General features: G+C 45.1%; 1 protein-coding gene and 1 pseudogene across 1 annotated transcript; both read left to right on the forward strand.

The window, feature by feature from the left end:
- The first annotated feature begins 766 nt into the window (after positions 1–766).
- On the forward strand, positions 767–1,551 carry LOC128069335 (40S ribosomal protein S6-like; annotated as a pseudogene).
- A 51-nt stretch (positions 1,552–1,602) lies between these two features.
- LOC128061158 (antifreeze protein Maxi-like) lies at positions 1,603–16,324 on the forward strand. The gene is made up of 5 exons (XM_052653413.1): positions 1,603–1,660; positions 3,105–3,313; positions 3,867–4,025; positions 6,574–6,667; positions 15,996–16,324. The coding sequence occupies exons 1-5, from the start codon at positions 1,603–1,605 to the stop codon at positions 16,322–16,324; spliced, it is 849 nt and encodes a 282-aa protein (XP_052509373.1).
- The last annotated feature ends 815 nt before the right edge of the window (positions 16,325–17,139 follow it).

Here is a 17,139-nt window from a genome sequence, read left to right on the forward strand (position 1 = left end):
TGCCCCTGGAACTCTGGACAGAGGATTAGGCTGTAAGGGTCAATTGAAACCAGATTGTTGAGGGCATTGAACGCTCTGCTGGTGAGTTTCAGCTTTATTTTAAAGACAAAGACAGTCACAGGATTATTGAGTGGGAAATGCATTAGAAAATACTGTTAGAAATGCTGTTAGAAAATATGGCAGCATGTGGTAACTATTTTAATATAGAAGCATTAAAATTCCATAAAGTGGCATAAAGATGTATCCTTGATGAAGTGAAATGTTGGGAACATTTTTACATAGGTTGTTTCCATAGGGAACTAAGTTTCTGAATCTTTGCTCTAGCAGTCCTCGAAGTGTGATTCTAGGATCCTTGGCTTATCTTCCTTTTTCAACTGCCTGTCTGTGTGAGACTGAGTTTTCTTTATTTGCTTTAACAAGAACAACATAGTACAATGGAGTCAACACAGAAGTAGATGTGACCCCCCAGCCAACTCTAAGCCATCTTTTAAGCCAGACATAAAAGAGATCAGCAAAAATGTAAAACAAATGCCACTGTGCTCAACAAATACTTTTCTTTGTTTGGAAAGTGTTTTTGTCCCCAAAATGTGTTATTTTATGTGAGCAAGTAATGGGATTGTATTGTTATTTTAAAATGAATTCATAATTAAGTATTAACAATGTCTTAGTATTAATTTCTAATATAGTAAGTAGCAATAGATACCAGTCATACAACAAGAGCTCTTTGGGGTCATAAGTGCTTTTTAAGAGCATAATGGGGTCTCTTTTTCGTGGCGCCTCGGAGGCTGTCGGCCGCTTCAGAATGAAGCTGAACATCTCTTTCCTGGCCACTGGCTGCCAGAAGCTCATTGAAGTGGACGATGAACGAAAACGTCATACCTTCAACGAGAAGCGTATGGCCAAAGAAGTTGCTGCTGACGCTCTGGGTGAAGAATGGAAGGGTTATGTGGTCTGAATCAGTGGCTGGAACGATAAGCAGGGTTTCCCCATGAAGCAGGGTGTCTTGACCCATGGCCGAGTTCGCCTGCTTCTGAGTAAGGGGCATTCCTGTTACAGACCAAGGAGGACTGGAGAGAGAAAGCGCAGATCTGTGCGGGGTTGCATTGTGGATGCCAGTCTGAGTGTTCTCAATTTGGTCATCGTGAAAAAAGGGGAGAAAGATATTCCTGGACTCACTGATACTACAGTGCCTCGTCACCTGGGTCCCAAAGAGCTAGTAGAATCCGCAAACTTTTCAATCTCTCTAAAGAAGATGATGTCTGCCAATATGTTGTGCGAAAGCCCCTAAACAAAGACGGTAAGAAACCTAGGACTAAAGCACCCAAGATCCAGCGTCTCGTGACTCCCAGAGTTCTGCAACACAAACGCCGGCGTATTGCTCTGAAGAAACAGCGTACTAAGAAAAATAAGGAAGAGGCTGCAGAATATGCTAAACTTTTGGCCAAGAGAAGGAAGGAGGCCAAAGAAAAACGGCAGGAGCAGATCGCCAAGAGACGGAGGCTGTCCTCCTTGAGAGCTTCTACTTCCAAGTCTGTGTCCAGTCAAAAATGAGGTGTTCTGAGAGTGACAAATAAAGCAGACCAGACACCAAAAAAGAGCATAATGGGTCCCAAGACCAAAAAGTTTGAGAACCGCTGTTCTACCCTTTCCATTTCCTGTGGTCAGTGTTTTTCTAAATTCACCATAAGAATCTGAACTTGGGCCTGTCCTGGGAGCTCTCTCACCTGAGGAGTGAAGGAAAGCAGAGCTTTCTAGCTGAGAGTAGGCTCTGTGGCCTAGTAGGTTTGCTCTGCTGAGGGTCACGGGACTCATTGGAGCTCTGAGAAGATCTAATCAAAACGTCGGTTAGCTTTATTTAAAAGGATTATTTTTCAAACATAACTGACTCTTTTTTTGTGTTGTTGTAAGTTTTAACATCCTGTGGAACTAGTGTTCTACCAGACACATTTTGGGAAATCCAATGTTGAGTATAGGATCTTCCCTGGTGTCTCAGACTGTAAAGAATCTGCCTGCAATGTAGGAGACATAGGGTGGATCCCGGGGTCAGGAAGATGCCCTGGAGAAGGGAATGGCAACCCTCTCCAGTATTCTTGCCTGGAGAATCCCATGGACAGAGGAGCCTGGCAGGGCACAGTCCACGGGGCAGCAAAGAGACAGATAGGACTGAGCGGCTAACACTTTCACTTTCTTATTTCGACATTGAGTGTAGCCCTTCTCTAGCCAAGGATCTAATGTGAGTCCTGAGCTGACACTGCTGAAGTCAGCCATCAGAGGGGGAGGTCTTTTGGGGGACAGGAGTTTCCTAGGGCTTGTGATCTCTCATCTCACGGTTGCCTTGTCACCTGCTCCATGATTAAGACTGGACCTGCATATGTGACTCATGCAAGAAGTATTAACTGCAAGACAGAAATGTGAGGGTTAGGAGGTCCTGTACATGGATCTGGGCTTCCCCACAGAGAGGGTGATTTTTATAATATGCTGAGCGAGTTCACCGTTTGCAATCGGAGCTTGTATCCCACGTTAGAGAAACAGACATACCCGCTAGTTTCTATATGTGTGCATCTATGGCTTTCAGACCGATGATGGCAACAGCCATGTTGAAAGTTACCTTCTTTATTTAAGGTTCTGTACTCTCTTTCTCCTGCTGAAAAGACCCCTAGGAGTTTTCTCTGGAGAGGTGACGGGAAATACATGGTTCCCCTGGGAAAATATTAGTGACTTAGGAAAACGCTAGTGAGTAGGAAGGTATTCCCAGTTCACCTTTGCTAACTGGCTGTATTTGAAAACAGGGACAGGTCCTTTGCTGAATGCTCCCATTGGGTGAAACAAAGGTAAATTTAACTAAACTGAAGAGATGTGACTTAATGAGACAGACGGTGTCTAGAAGGAAAATGATCAGGAGGAGCAAGAGGTTTTCCTAGAGAAAAGGAAACAAACAATTCCAAGGAAGTGGTCACGTGTCTGCCTTCTCCTGTCCCAGGGCTGGTATATAAGGGTCCCCTCCGGCAGAAGGTGACACCTGACCTCCCTGCCCTCCTGAGTCTCCCTCCTCACCTCTCCTGAGTCCTCTCTACTGATACCATGGGCTGCTGTGGTTGTGGAAGTTGTGGTGGCTGCGGTGGTGGCTGTGGCGGTGGCTGCGGTGGTGGCTGCGGTGGTGGCTGTGGCAGCTGCAACAGCTGCAGATGCTACCGGGTGGGCTGCTGCAGCAGCTGCTGCCCCTGCTGCTGCGGCTGCTGTGGGGGCTGCTGCAGCGTCCCCGTGGTCTGCTGCCACCGCCGCACCTGCAGCTGCCACTCGTGTGGCTGTGGCGGTGGGAAGGGCTGTTGCCAGCAGAAGTGCAGCTGCCAGAAGCAATGCTGCCACTAGGTGACCGCCCGGCTCCACGCAGGAGCTGCGGAGGACACGCCCTCTCCTGCTGGTAAGGCTACTTCACGCTCTTCGGTCCATTTCTTTCCCCTAAAGTCTCCATCACCAGCTTTTCTTCTTCTCCTTCCTGTGCTCCATGCCTTGTCCTTCTGAGATCTTCCTTTGCTCACAAACCACACATCACGGCAGGAAACAAATATACTGCAAAGAACTGATGACAAGATAGCTGGGCGAAGCCCAAGTTTACAGAGAACCCTCATTTACAAATAAACCCTAGGATATTTGATTGTGTTGTTTAATCTTTCAACCCATTCAGGCCCAAATTTGGGTCATCTTGGCGTTTCCTGCCTGTGTGGATTCTTTTCCACTGCTGTGTGTGTACACTTGCTGTTTTACACTGTGTAATAAAATGACTCAATGCCCAAGGAAGACTGTTCACTTGTCACATGTATCATCAGTTCCTTCGCTGGTGTGGCATCTCCTGCTCCCGCTTGCAGAGCCGCTTATCAGCCGATTATGTGTGTTTATCAGCCCAGCCCCCTCTGATGCTGCCCCCTAATGACTCTTTTCCTGGGGTCTCTCGGTGCTCAGACTCGCCCAAGGCTTTTCCAGGGTGGGAACTGGTGGTGGTGGTGGTGGTGGTGGTGGTGGTGGTGGTGGGTCTTGGTTTCTTTTGTAAAATCTAGGAGATGAAAGATGGGCCCCAAAGGAAGGCAGAATTCACACAGCCCCCTACCCTGTGGAGCCTGGTGGTTTCTGAAGAGCCTGGGAATTCCTGGCCAGGGTGGCCAGCTTGAGTGCCGAGGACGGTTCTGCAAGGCTCTTGCTCTAGCTGATGTCCTTGGCCTTGCCTCCCACAACAGTGTATTCTTTCTCTGCTTCTGTCGATTTTGTACAGTAAACTCACTGGGCCAGCAAATTTGGAAAACTCAGCAGTGGCCGCAGGACTGGGAAAGGTCAGTTTTCATTCCAGTCCCAAAGGAAGGCAATGCCAAAGAATGCTCAAACTACTGCACAATTGCACTCATCTCACACAATAGCAAAGTAATGCTCAAAATTCTCCGAGCCAGGCTTCAACAATTCGTGAACAGTGAACTTCCAGGTGTTCAAGCTGGTTTTAGAAAAGGCAGAGGAAACAAAGATCAAATTGCCAACATCCACTGGATCATCAAAAAAGCAAGAGAAAAACATCTATTTCTGCTTTATTAACTATGTCAAAGCTTTGACTGTGTGGATTACCACAAACTGGAAAATTCTTAAAGAGATGGGAATACCAGACCACCTGACCTGCCTCTTGAGAAATCTGTATGCAGGTCAGGAAGCAACAGTTAGAACTGTATATGGAACAACAGACTGGTTCCAAATAGGGAAAGTAGTATGTCAAGGCTGTATATTGTCACCCTGCTTATTTAACTTATATGCAGAGTACATCATGAGAAATGCCAGGCTGGATGAAGCCCAAGCTGGAGTCAAAATTGCCAGGAGAAATATCAATAATCTTGGATATGCAGATGATACCACCCTTATGGCAGAAAGCAAAGAAGAACTAAAGAAGAGCCTCTTGATGAAAGTGAAAAAAGAGAGTGAAAAAGTTGGCTTAAAGCTCAGTATTCAGAAAACTAACATGATGGCATCTGGTCCCATCACTTCCTGGTAAATAGATGGGGAAACAATGGAAACAGTGAGAGACTTTATTTTGGGGGGGTCCAAAATCACTGCAGATGGTGACTGCAGCCATGAAATTAAATGACACTTGCTCTTTGGAAGAAAAGCTATGACCAACCTAGACAGCATATTAAAAAGGCAGAGATATTACTTTGCCAACAAAGGTCTGTCTAGTCAAAGCTATGGTTTTTCCAGTAGTCATGTATGGATGTGAGCGCTGGACTGTAAAGAAAGTTGAGCACGAAATAATTGATTGTTGGAGAAGACTCTTGAGAGTCCTTTGGACTACAAGGAGATCCAACCAGTCCAGCCTAAAGGAAATCAGTCCTGAATATTCATTGGAAGGACTGATACTGAAGCTGAAACTGCAATACTTGGCCACCTGATGTGAAGAGCTGACTCTTGAAAAGACCCTGATGCTGGGAAAGATAGGGCAGGAGGAGAAGGGGACGACAGAGGATATGGTTGGATGGCATCACTGACTCAATGGACATGAGTTTGAGTAAGCTCCAGGAATTGTTGATGGACAGGGAGGCCTGACTTGCTTCAGTCCATGGGGTTGCAAAATGTTGCAAAAAGTAGTTTGGAATTGCTTATTACTAGAAGCACATTTCTATGTATCACCTATGTAGCCTGGCACATAACAGAGGTTCCACAAATATTTGTTGATTTGGTTTGCTTTTGCTCAAGTGTTTATCTTTTTCTTAAAAAAAAAAAAAAAGACTTTGAAGTTTATTATTATTATTATTATTATTGGCCACATTGAGAGCATGTGGGATCTCAGTTTTCTGAACAGGGATCGAAAGAAACTGTGCCCCCTGTACTGGAAGGCAGAGACTTAGCCCCTCGACCTCCAGGGAAGTCCCTAAAGTGTTTATTGTAAGCAGGAAGTTAATTGATAGATGTGCTACACAATTACCTATATTTAGGTCAGCAGCACCTGGTTATTTTTAACTGGTATGCTTATATATTGTGATCCATGCTTTAAGTAGGCATTTGTGCTACTGATTAATGGGTCCCACATTTGAAAGCCCTGTGGTTCTCAATGACCTTTGTCATACAAGTTGGCTGAATGGGGTTTGGGATTGTTGTCTGTCCCCACAGAGTGGGGCCAAGCTGATGGCTCTGTACGTAGGTGAATTGAATGTGTTTGGATTATTGCCCAAGGTTACTTTTTCTGAGTTTGGTTAAAAAAATTCAAGAAAAGCAAAGAATCCATTATATGGCATCTGTTTGGAAGTCTAATTTAGTCTTCAGGTAATTATAGGGACTCCTGCATTCTTTTGCAATGCAAGGTGTTGTTAGGATTAAAAATGATGGTCCAGGATCCATGGGTGACCTTGGTGTACTCTGAGTCCTTATTTCTCTAGCCTCTATCTGCCTTTCCTCAATGTGTAATCCTTCCATCACCTCTTTGACTCTGTGAAGTGTCCCTGACACACCTTTTTGCCACATCCCTCAGCTTCTGCTCTTTCCTCTAGGACAGTGTGCATATCGTCTTTATATGCACAAAATGGAAAGTCTCTTGAATAACCACAGATTTTTATCAGTTCTACTCCCATGATGTCACTGACACCAGTGACTGTCCAGCTTGAACTTCAGCTTCGCTGGTCTGGAGGTGCTGATGTGTCTGGTGAGGTTTAGGGAAATGGTGAAGGGAGATTGCCAGGAGCCCCTTGAGATGAAGACTGAGGAGTGTTTAAACAAAAACAAAAGCAAGTAGAGTTATTTTATTTTTTTAATTGGAATATAATTGGTTTATAGTGTTGTATCAGTTCTGCTGTACAACAATGTGAATCAACTATACATATACACATATCCCCTCCCTCTTCAGCCTCTCCCCCATCTCCACCCCCATCACACCCGCCAGGCATCACAGAGCACTGAGCTGGGCTTCCTGTTCTTTATAGCAGCTTCCACTAGCTAGCTTTGTTACACAGGGTAGTGTATATATATCAATCCTAATCTCCCAATTCATCCCACCATCCTCTCCCCCACTGTGTCAGAAAAGCAAATAAAGTTATTTTAAAGGAAAGGAGTCAGACAGTGAAGCTTGAAAGCTATAACAACCAGACAGCGTATTAAAAAGCAGAGATACCACTTTGTCGACAAAGGTCCATCTAGTCAAAGCAATGGTTTTTCCAGTCAATAGTCACGTACAGATGTGAGAGTTGGACCATGAAGAAGGCTGAGTGCTGGAAAATTAATGTTTTTGAATTGTGATGCTAGAGAAGATTCTTGAGAGTCCCTTGGACTGCAAGGAGATCAAACCAGTCAACCCTAAAGGAAATCAGTCCTGAATATTCATAAAGGATTGATGCTGAAGCTGAAGCTTTAATACTTTGGCCACCTGATGTGAAGATCCGACTCATTAGAAAAGACCCCGAGGCTGGGAAAGACTGAAGGCAAAAGGAGAAGTAAGCAGTGGAGGGTGAGATGGTTGGATGGCATCACTGACTCAATGGACATGAATTTAAGAAAACTCTGGGAGATAGTAAAGGACAGAGGAGCCTGGTGTGCTGTAGTCCATGGGGTTGCAGAGAGTCGGACACCACTTAGTGACTAAACAACAATGAAGCTTGATTTAATGACAATGCCCTAGTTACTGGAGATCTTTTGAATAGTCCAAGTCGTGGAACTATAACAGTGGTATCCCACTATGGACTTAAACCTGACGATGCAGAGAAAGGGCAGTGAAAACAATTCCCTGTGAGTCACGGGGAGTCCGCATTTTGGGACCACATACCAAAATGTGCCAAAAAGTGGGGGCAGGGCATTCTTTCCAGGTGGCAGAGTGACATCAGGGCAGGGTGACATGCCACAGATGTGGCCAGAAATGTTGCCGTGGCAGCACATACAACACAGCCTGGTAGCTGGTGACACTGGCGGGCTCCAGTTTAGGACCTTTGTCTGGTACCTGCAGGACTTTCATGGTGTTTCCTGCCGAAAGGCCTCAGAGTTGTATCACTGCTGGCCTGGGAGACTGTGCAGGGTGGAAAACGAAGCAAAGGAAAGAGCCAGTCCACAGGACAGCTGAGTGTGTTATGCTCCCGAGCACATGGACACCTGGATTAACGGTTGTTGAAGCAGGAGGACTTTGAAGAGGGTGAGAAGACACTCATGGAGTATAAAGGTGGATTCATTTAATTCATCAACCAATTGATCAACACGTTCAACACGTGTTTATTGGCCACCTACTAAGTGACCAATAGCAGGTCTAGTAAAACGCTGTTTGCAACTCTTACTGTGACCCTGTTTTCTCTCCTGTGATGATGCTCCCCTGGGAAACGTTCCATCCCCAATTTACCACTCTTTCCTTCCCTCACTTCCCCAGCTTCTGCCCTCTGGACGCCACACTCTGTCTGGCCAGGACTGTTGCAAACATCTTTTAACTCACTCCCATGTTCAGTTTCATCTTCCCAAGTCCTGGTTTTGCTGTTAGTCATTTTCTTGAAACATGAATCACGTTTTCTGTTATTAAATTGGTTGCCTGGGCCTGTGCCGGGGTCCTAAGCCAGGCTGGGATCCCTTGTTTTAGTTGGAGAGGTTCTTTTTCTGCTCAGATTTGCATAGCTGACAGTGAAACTGAAGCTGAGATGGGAAAATTTATTCAATGGCCAAAGAATGGAAAAGTGGGGACACAGTACACATATTGACTTCTCAACTCCATCCAGGCATAGGCACCGTATAAATAGGAAGGTTGAGGTAAAAGGGAGGGAATTGAGTAAAGAGAGGGAGGAATATTCATGACTTATCCAAGAACAGGGGTGTGATTGGGACCCAGAACTGAGGCGACACTACTTTTCAGTTCTTGGGTGGGGTTTTCCCACTGTTGCCATGGAAACTGCCAACTGTTAGGGCACTAGTAGGTGTGCCATTTAGTTTGTTAATGCATTACAGTGAGTGTGCGTGTGTGTGTTCAGTTGCTCAGTTGTGTCCAACTCTTTGTGACCCCATGGACTGTAGCCCACTAGGCCCCTCTGTCCATGGGATTGTCCCGGCAAGAATACTGGCATAGGTTGCCATTTCCTCCTCGAGGGAATTATCCAGACCCAGGGACTACCCCGCACCTCCTGTGTCTTCTGCGTTGGCAGGCAAATTATTTTCCACTGAACCACCTAAGAAGTCACTGGGAGCGTTTAATGAGGCCCAAGGTTTGCTGGAAGTCCAGTCTTCCACCATCTTGAGCTTAGTTCAAGCCAGTTCTTGTTTTTTTCTTTTTGAGCTTCCTGCTTTTATCATTGAGCCTGAAACCCAGATAAGAACAGCTCATTTCCATTCAGGGGAGGGGCAACAGCCTTGGTAACATTCTCACTGACTTCCACCCTTCCAATGAGTCTTCAATGTGATACCCAAGGATGTCTCCCTTTTGACTGTACCTTTGTCTCCAGATTCTGTTCTCACTGTCCTTAGCCTTCTGGGCCTCTCCCAAGTCCTGTCCTGCAGGTCCCACCCATAGACCTACAGCAGCTGCTGCCTGACCACCGCTCACACTTTCCCGTCTTCAGTCTTTACCGCAGCTCTGACATAGCAGGCCTTTCACGTGACAGTCCTAGTCGCCCCAGTTCTCCTCTCTCACACACTTAGAACCAACAAACTCCATGCCTCTAAGATGCCTATTTACAAGGTTATTCTAGTTGTTGTCCCATTGCATTGAGATTTCTTTATATGCATTTTGTACAAGACAAAGAGCTTGTGGATTCATCTTGTTATGTTCATGGGCTTTCCTGGTGGCTCAGTTGGGAAAAAGTCTGCCTGCAATGCAGGAGACCTGAGTTTGATCCCTAGGTTGGGAAGATCCCCCAAAGAAGAAAATGGCAACCCACTCTGGTGTCCTTGCCTGGAGAATCTCATGGACAGAGGAGACTGGTGGGCTACAGTCCATAGGGTTGCAAGAGTCGGACATGACTTTCAGACTAAACCACCGCCTCAAGTTCTCATAGTGCCATGCAGAGCCACTTCCTTGGATGAGAAGTAACTCAACAATTATTTATTAAGCTGATTACATTGCCCTCCTCTCAGTTTATACAATGGGAAAGTATTAAGATGCATTAAAGCAGCAGTTCATGTGCCCTTTTAATAAAAATAAACAATCCTGAAGATTAGAGAGTTGGAAAGAACTGTATACTAGCTGAAGGCATGAAAGAAATGCTTGTTTATCCTGTGTTTTCTGGTATAGTTCTTCAAGTAATTTTACAGTTCTGTCTTTACTCTGTTACAGGAAAGAAAAACTACCAAACATTCATAGGAAATTATTACATTTCCTGCCGTCAATCTTTCCTGGCATCAGGGTCTTTTCCAATTAGTGAGTTATTCACATCAGGTGGCCAAAGTATTGGAGTTTCAGATTCAGCATCAGTCCTTCAAATGAATATTCAGTACTGATGTCCTTTAGGATGGACTGGTTTGATCTCCTTTCAGTCCAACGACTCAAGAGTCTTCTCTAACACCAACCTTCAAAAGCATCAGTTCTTTGGCTCTCAGCTTTCTTTATAGTCCAACTCTCACATCCATGCATGACTACTGGAAAAACCATAACTTTGACTAGGTGGACCTTTGTTGGCAAAGTAATGTCTTTCCTTTTTAATACGCTGTTTAGGTTGGTCATAGCTTTTCTTTCAAGAAGCAAGTGTCTTTTAATTTCATGGCTGCAGTCACCATCTGCAGTGATTTTGGAGCCCCCAAAAGTAAAGTCTGTCACTGTTTCCAATGTTTCCCCATCTATTCGCCATGAAGTGGTGGGACTAGATGTCATGATCTTAGTTTTCTGAATGTTGAGCTTTAAGCCAACTTTTTCACTCTCCTCTTTCACTTTCATCAAGAGGCTCTTTAATTCTTCACTTTCTGCCATAAGGGTGGTGTCATCGGCATATCCAAGGTTATTGATATTTCTCCCGATTTCTCCTGACAATCTTGATTTCAGCTTGTGCTTCATCCAGCCTGGCATTTCTCATGATATACTCTGGATATAAGTTAAATAAACAGGGTGACAATATACAGCCTTGACGTACTCCTTTCCCAATTTGGAACCAGTTTGTTCCATGTCCAGTTCTAACTGTTGCTTCTTGATGTGCATAAACATTTCTCAGGAGGCAGGTCAGTTGGTTTGGTATTCCCATCTCTTTCAGAATTTTTCACAATTTATTATGATCCACACAGTCAAAGACTTTGGTATAGTCAATAAAGCAGAAATAGATGTTTTTTCTGGGACTCTCTTGCTTTTTCCATGATCCAGCAGATGTTGGCAATTTGATCTCTGGTTCCTCTGCCTTTTCTAAAACCAGCTTGAACATCTGGAAGTTCACGGTTCACGTATTGCTGAAGCCTGGCTTGGAGAATTTTAAGCATTACTTTACTAGTGTGTGAGATGAGTGCAATTGTGCAGTAATTTGAGCAATCTTTGGCTTTGCCTTTCTCTAGGATTGGAATGAAAACACCTTTTCCAGTCCTGTGGCTACTGAAGAGTGTTCCAAACTTGCTGGCATATTGAGTGCAGCACCTTCACAGCATCATCTTTTAGGATTTGAAATAGCTCAACTGGAATTCCATCACCTCCACTAGCTTTGTTTGTAGTGATGCTTCTTAAGGCCCACTTGACGTCACATTTCAGTATGTCTGGCTCTAGGTGAGTGATCATACCATCTTGGTTATCTGGGTCATGGAGTTCTTTTTTGTATAGTTCTTCTGTGTATTCTTGCCACCTCTTCTTAATATCTTCTGCATCTGTTAGGTCCATACCATTTCTGTCCTTTATTGTGCCCATCTTTGAATGAAATGTTCCCTTGGTATCTCTAATTTTCTTGAAGAAATCTCTATTCTTTCCTATTCTATTGTTTTCCTCTATTTCTTTGCACTGATTACTGAGGAAGGCTTTCTTATCCCTCCTTGCTGTTCTTTGGAACTCTGCATTCAAATGGGTATATCTTTCCTTTCTCCTTTGCCTTTAGCTTCTCTTCTTTTCTCAGTTATTTGTAAGGCCTCCTCAGAAAACTATTTTGCCTTTTTGCCTTTCTTTTTCTTGGGGATGGTCTTGATCACTTCTTCCTGTAGAATGTCATGAATGTCTGTCCATAGTTCTTCAGGCACTCTATCAGGTCTAATCCCTTGAATCTATTTCTCACTTCCACTGTATAATCATAAGGGATTTGATTTAGGTCATACCTGAATGGTCTAGTGGTTTTCTCTACTTTCTTTAAGTCTGAATTTGGCAAGAAGGAGTTCATGATCTGAGCCACAGTCAGCTCCCGGTCTTGTTTTTGCTGACTGTATAGAACATCTTTTTTGCTGCCAAGAATATAATATCTGATTTCGATATTGACCATCTGGTGATGTCCATGTGTAAAATCTTCCCTTGTGTTGTTGGAAGAGGATGTTTGCTATGACCAGTGTGTTCTCTTGGCAAAACTCTATTAGCCTGCTTCATTTTGTATTCCAAGGCCAAATTTGCCTGTTACTCCAGGTATCTCTCAACTTCCTACTTTTGCATTCCAGTCCCCTATAATGAAAAGGGCATCTTTTTTCTAGGTCTTATAGGTCTTCATAGAACCATTCAGTTTCAGCTTCTTCAGCATTACTGGTTGGGACATAGGCTTGGATTACCGCGATAGTGAATGGTTTGCCTTGGAAATGAACAGAGATCATTCTGTCATTTTTGAGACTGCATCCAAGTACTGCACTTCAGACTTTTTTGTTGACTCTGATGGCTACTCTTTTTCTTCTAAGCGATTCCTGCCCACAGTAGTAGATATAATGGTCATCTGAGTTAAATTCACCCATTCCAGTCCATTTTAGTTCACTGGTTCCTAAAACGTTGATGTTCACTCTTGCCATCTCATGTTTGACCACTTCCAATTTACCTGGATTCGTGGACCTAACATTCCAGTTTCCTATGCAATATTGCTCTTTACAGCTTTGGACTTTACTTCCATCACCAGTTACATCCACAGCTGGGTGTTGTTTTTGCTTTGGCTCTGTCTCTTCATTCTTTCTGGAGTTATTTCTCTACCGATCTCCAGTAGCGTATGCATATTGGGCACCTAGTATCCTGGGGAGTTCATCTTCCAGTGTCCTATCTTTTTGCCTTTCGTACTATTCATGGCAAGAATACTGAAGTGGTTTGCCATTCCCTTCTCCAGTGGACCATGTTTCATCAGAACTCTCCACCATGACCCGTCCGTTTTGGGAGGACCTACGTGGCATGGCTCATAGTTTTATTGAGTTAGACAAGGCTGTGGTCCCTGTGATCAGTTTGGTTAGTTTTCTGTTATTGCAGTTTTCATTCTGTCTGCCCTCTGATGGATAAGGATGAGAGGCTTATGGAAGCTTTCTGATAGGAGAGACTGAGGGGGAAACTAGGTCTTGTTCTTGTAGTCTGCGTCTGGGTCTTGTAGTATCAGAGTTTACTACAAGATGGTAGAGTACTCATCTTCTCTTGTGAGAACTCCAAAATTACATCTTGCAGCTGAACAACCATCAACAGGAGAATGTTGGATCCCACCAAAAAAAGATACCTCATATCCAAGGGGAAAGGAGAAGCCCCAGCAAGATGGTAGGAGGGGTGAAATCACCTTTAGAATCAAACCCCATATCCGGCAGAGATGCTTAGATGGCTCAAACAAACCTTGTGGGCACTAGGACCCAGAGACCCCACAGAGACTGAGTTGGAACTGTGTTTGAGTGTCTCCTGCAGAGGTACGGTCAGCAGTGGTGGGGCAGGGCCATGCTCAGTAAATCTTCAATCCAACTTTTTTGTTGATGGGCGGGGCTGTGTTCCCTCCCAGTTTGACCTGAGGCCAAACTATGGTGGAGGTAATGAAGATAATGGTGACCTCCTCCGAAAGGTCCTGGGCACACAGTGCTGCACTCAGTGCCGCCAACCCTGCAGCAGGCCACTGCTGACCCCCACCTCCACCAGAGGCTCCTGGGCACTCAGGGGCAAGTCTGGGTCAGTCTCTTGCGGGGTCACTGCTTCTTTCTCCTGGGTCCTGGTACACACAAGGTTTTGTTTGTGCCCTCCAAGAGTCTGTTTCCCCAGTCCTGTGTGAGTTCTGGCAGCTCTGTGGTGGGGTTAATGGCGACCTCCTCCAAGAGGGCTTATGCCATACCCAGGTCTTCTGCACCCAGAGCCTCTGCCCCTGTGGCAGGTGAGTTGTAATTTTGGAATTTACACAGGAGGAAATGAGCCCACATCCATCTATTCTGCCATCTTGTAGTAAACTCTGATACCAATACACAAGTAACTGATTGAAGCCCAACACTACAGAAGTAGCTACATGTTCTTTGGAGTCAAAAAGGTACAGTCACTGGATAAGGAAACTTTCTAGTCTTCTGGGTGTATGTGAAGGCAGCTGAAGAGCCCATGGGTTCAAGTTTCATTTGCTGCAAAAAGTATTTTCCTTCGTGACTGCAGAGTTCTCTGAGGGTGACCCATAGGAGTGTTTTAATCTGCTGAGAATGGCTAATAGAACCTGATCTGCAGACTCCAGTGATTGCCTCTAACAGGAAAGAGTGGTCTGTGCAGTGACAGCCATGTGAAAGCAATGATTTCACGTAAGTATTCCACGTGGATGGTCTCTGACCACCCCAGCAGCACAGAGATGTCAGAAATCTGCTTTTTGATTTGTCCTTCTTTCATTTATTTATTTATTTTTAATTGAAGGATAATTGCTTCACCATGTTGTATTGGCTTCTGTCATGCATCAACATTTATCAGCCATGTGTGTTACTCAGTCAGTCATGTCTGGCTCTTTGCCATGGACCAGGCTCCTCTGTCCATGGGATTCTCCAGGCAAGAATACTGAAGTGGGTTGCCATGCCATCTCCAGGGATCTTCCCAACCCAGGGATTGAACCCAGGTCTCCCACATTGCCAGCAGATTCTTTACCATCTGAGCCGCCAGGGAATAGGCTGAAGCATGTCCCCTCCATTTTGAACCTCCCTGCCCTCCAGCCTGTCACAGAGTACTGGGTTGAGACCCCTGCACCATGCAGCAAATTCCCACTGGCTATCTGTTCCAAACATGGTAAAGCATATGTTTCAATGCTACTCTCTCAACCTGTCCAACCCTCTCCCGCTCTGTCTGCAAGTCTGTTCTGTGTCTGCGTCTCTGTTGCTGCTTGTCCTCTTTTAACAGGCTGATGATAGCAGAAGTGTCCTTAAATTTGGCAGGTGACTTGGGAATGTTCTTAGGATGTGCTTCTATCATCTGACACAACTGAAAGCATGCCCTGGAGTAACCCCTGATAACACAGGACCATTCCCTTCTGAATCAGAGTCCTAATCTGCGTTAGAGGATGAAGAATCATCCCAGGATGAAATAATGTGACCGGGGATCCCATTTCCCTTTCAAGTTCAAAATGTTCCCCTAAAACAATGTTTTCCCAACCTGGTAATCAGGAATGAACAATCTCTGTCCTGGGCTGACAGGGCTGAGAGATGTAAAAGCAGCCAAGAGAATTCTGGTCCGTTCAGACCTTTACAACTCCGGGATTGGGGGCAGGAGGACAAGGGGACGACAGAGGATGAGATGGCTGGATGGTATCACTGACTCGATGGACACGAGTCTGAGTGAACCCCAGGAGTTGGTGATGGACAGGGAGGCCTGGCATGCTGCGATTCATGGGCTCGCAAAGAGTCGGACACGACTGAGCGACTGAACTGAACTGATCTGAAAGAGAAAATGGGGTTAATAGTTGTTTCCTGTTCTATTTTTAAAGATGGCTTTAAAAAGATAAGCGAAAGCTAAATTTAGCAAGTTTTTTAAGTGAGAAGGATCCACTAAGGAAGTGCACAAGGCCATGTGAGATTCTACTGTGGGTATCTGCATCAAGAACAGGGAAGTGACCTCGAGGCTTAGGTCACTTCTCTCCCCAGAGATGGTATTTAAGGGGCCCTTGGTAGAGGCAGGCATCAGACCTTCTTTACCTCCTGAGTCTCCCTCCTCACCTCTCCCCTCTACTCAGAGTCCCCTCTACTGACACCATGGGCTGCTGTGGTTGTGGAAGTTGTGGTGGCTGTGGTGGTGGCTGCAGCGGTGGCTGCGGTGGTGGCTGCGGCGGTGGCTGCGGTGGTGGCTGCAGCAGCTGCAACAGCTGCAGATGCTACCGGGTGGGCTGCTGCAGCAGCTGCTGCCCCTGCTGCTGTGGCTGCTGTGGGGGCTGCTGCAGCGTCCCCGTGGTCTGCTGCCACCGCCGCACCTGCAGCTGCCACTCATGTGGGAAGGGCTGTTGCCAGCAGAAATGCTGCTGCCAGCAGAAGTGCAGCTGCCAGAAGCAATGCTGCCACTAGGTGACCAGCTCAGTCTCTGTTCTGGATGTCTCTCTCGCCTGTTCACCTGCCCTACCTGACATCCCCTGGGATTCTAGGACTTACATTTCTGGGCTGCAACTTTGCTCCTGGATTTGGATTCCTATCTCTTCTGCTGTGCGTATTTTCAGTTTCTCTCTCTGAAAAGTTCCCAATCAATTAGCAAACATCCAAAATAAAAGCCCAAGTACAACCTGACTCCTAAAGAAAAGTCAACACCACTGAGCTCCGTCAAATAGGATCACAATTCCCAAAATCCTTTAGGTGCACATTTAGTTCTCAAGTATGTGCTTTTATCTCTGTACCTTTTCGATCATGTATTCCTGTTTATCAACAACTGTTTTCTAAATTTCCTAATAAAATAATTCAATTTATCATGTAGAAGTTTCTCTTTGCTTTTGTTTTGGTTTAATCATATTTCACCTCCTAGAAGATCTCAATCTCTTAAAAGTCTCTTGGTGGAGGGGCAGAGACAGTGGAGCCAGGAAGGGCCATGAGAACAGTATTTCTGTCTCCACTGTCTTTGAACTCCAGCTTCAACACAAGCAGAACAAACATACTTGAAAGTGTGGCTTTGTTCACAGTTTGAATTCAGTTTGGAGGTAACAGTTTTGTTTACAGATGGATGTTTCCCTAGTTTATTAAAAGTCCTGTACTATTCACAAAGAACCAGTTTAAACAAAGTTTTCATAAATACATCTACTACCAAAATATGGATGACTACATAGATTAAGATTTCCATCCACTGGGGCCATTTACTCTTTGTTTGGAGGGCAGAGTTCCACCCCTGCAGTGTAGGCC

This window comes from Budorcas taxicolor, chromosome 2, assembly GCF_023091745.1.
Source record: "Budorcas taxicolor isolate Tak-1 chromosome 2, Takin1.1, whole genome shotgun sequence".
In the NCBI taxonomy this organism is placed as follows: Eukaryota; Metazoa; Chordata; class Mammalia; order Artiodactyla; family Bovidae; genus Budorcas; species Budorcas taxicolor.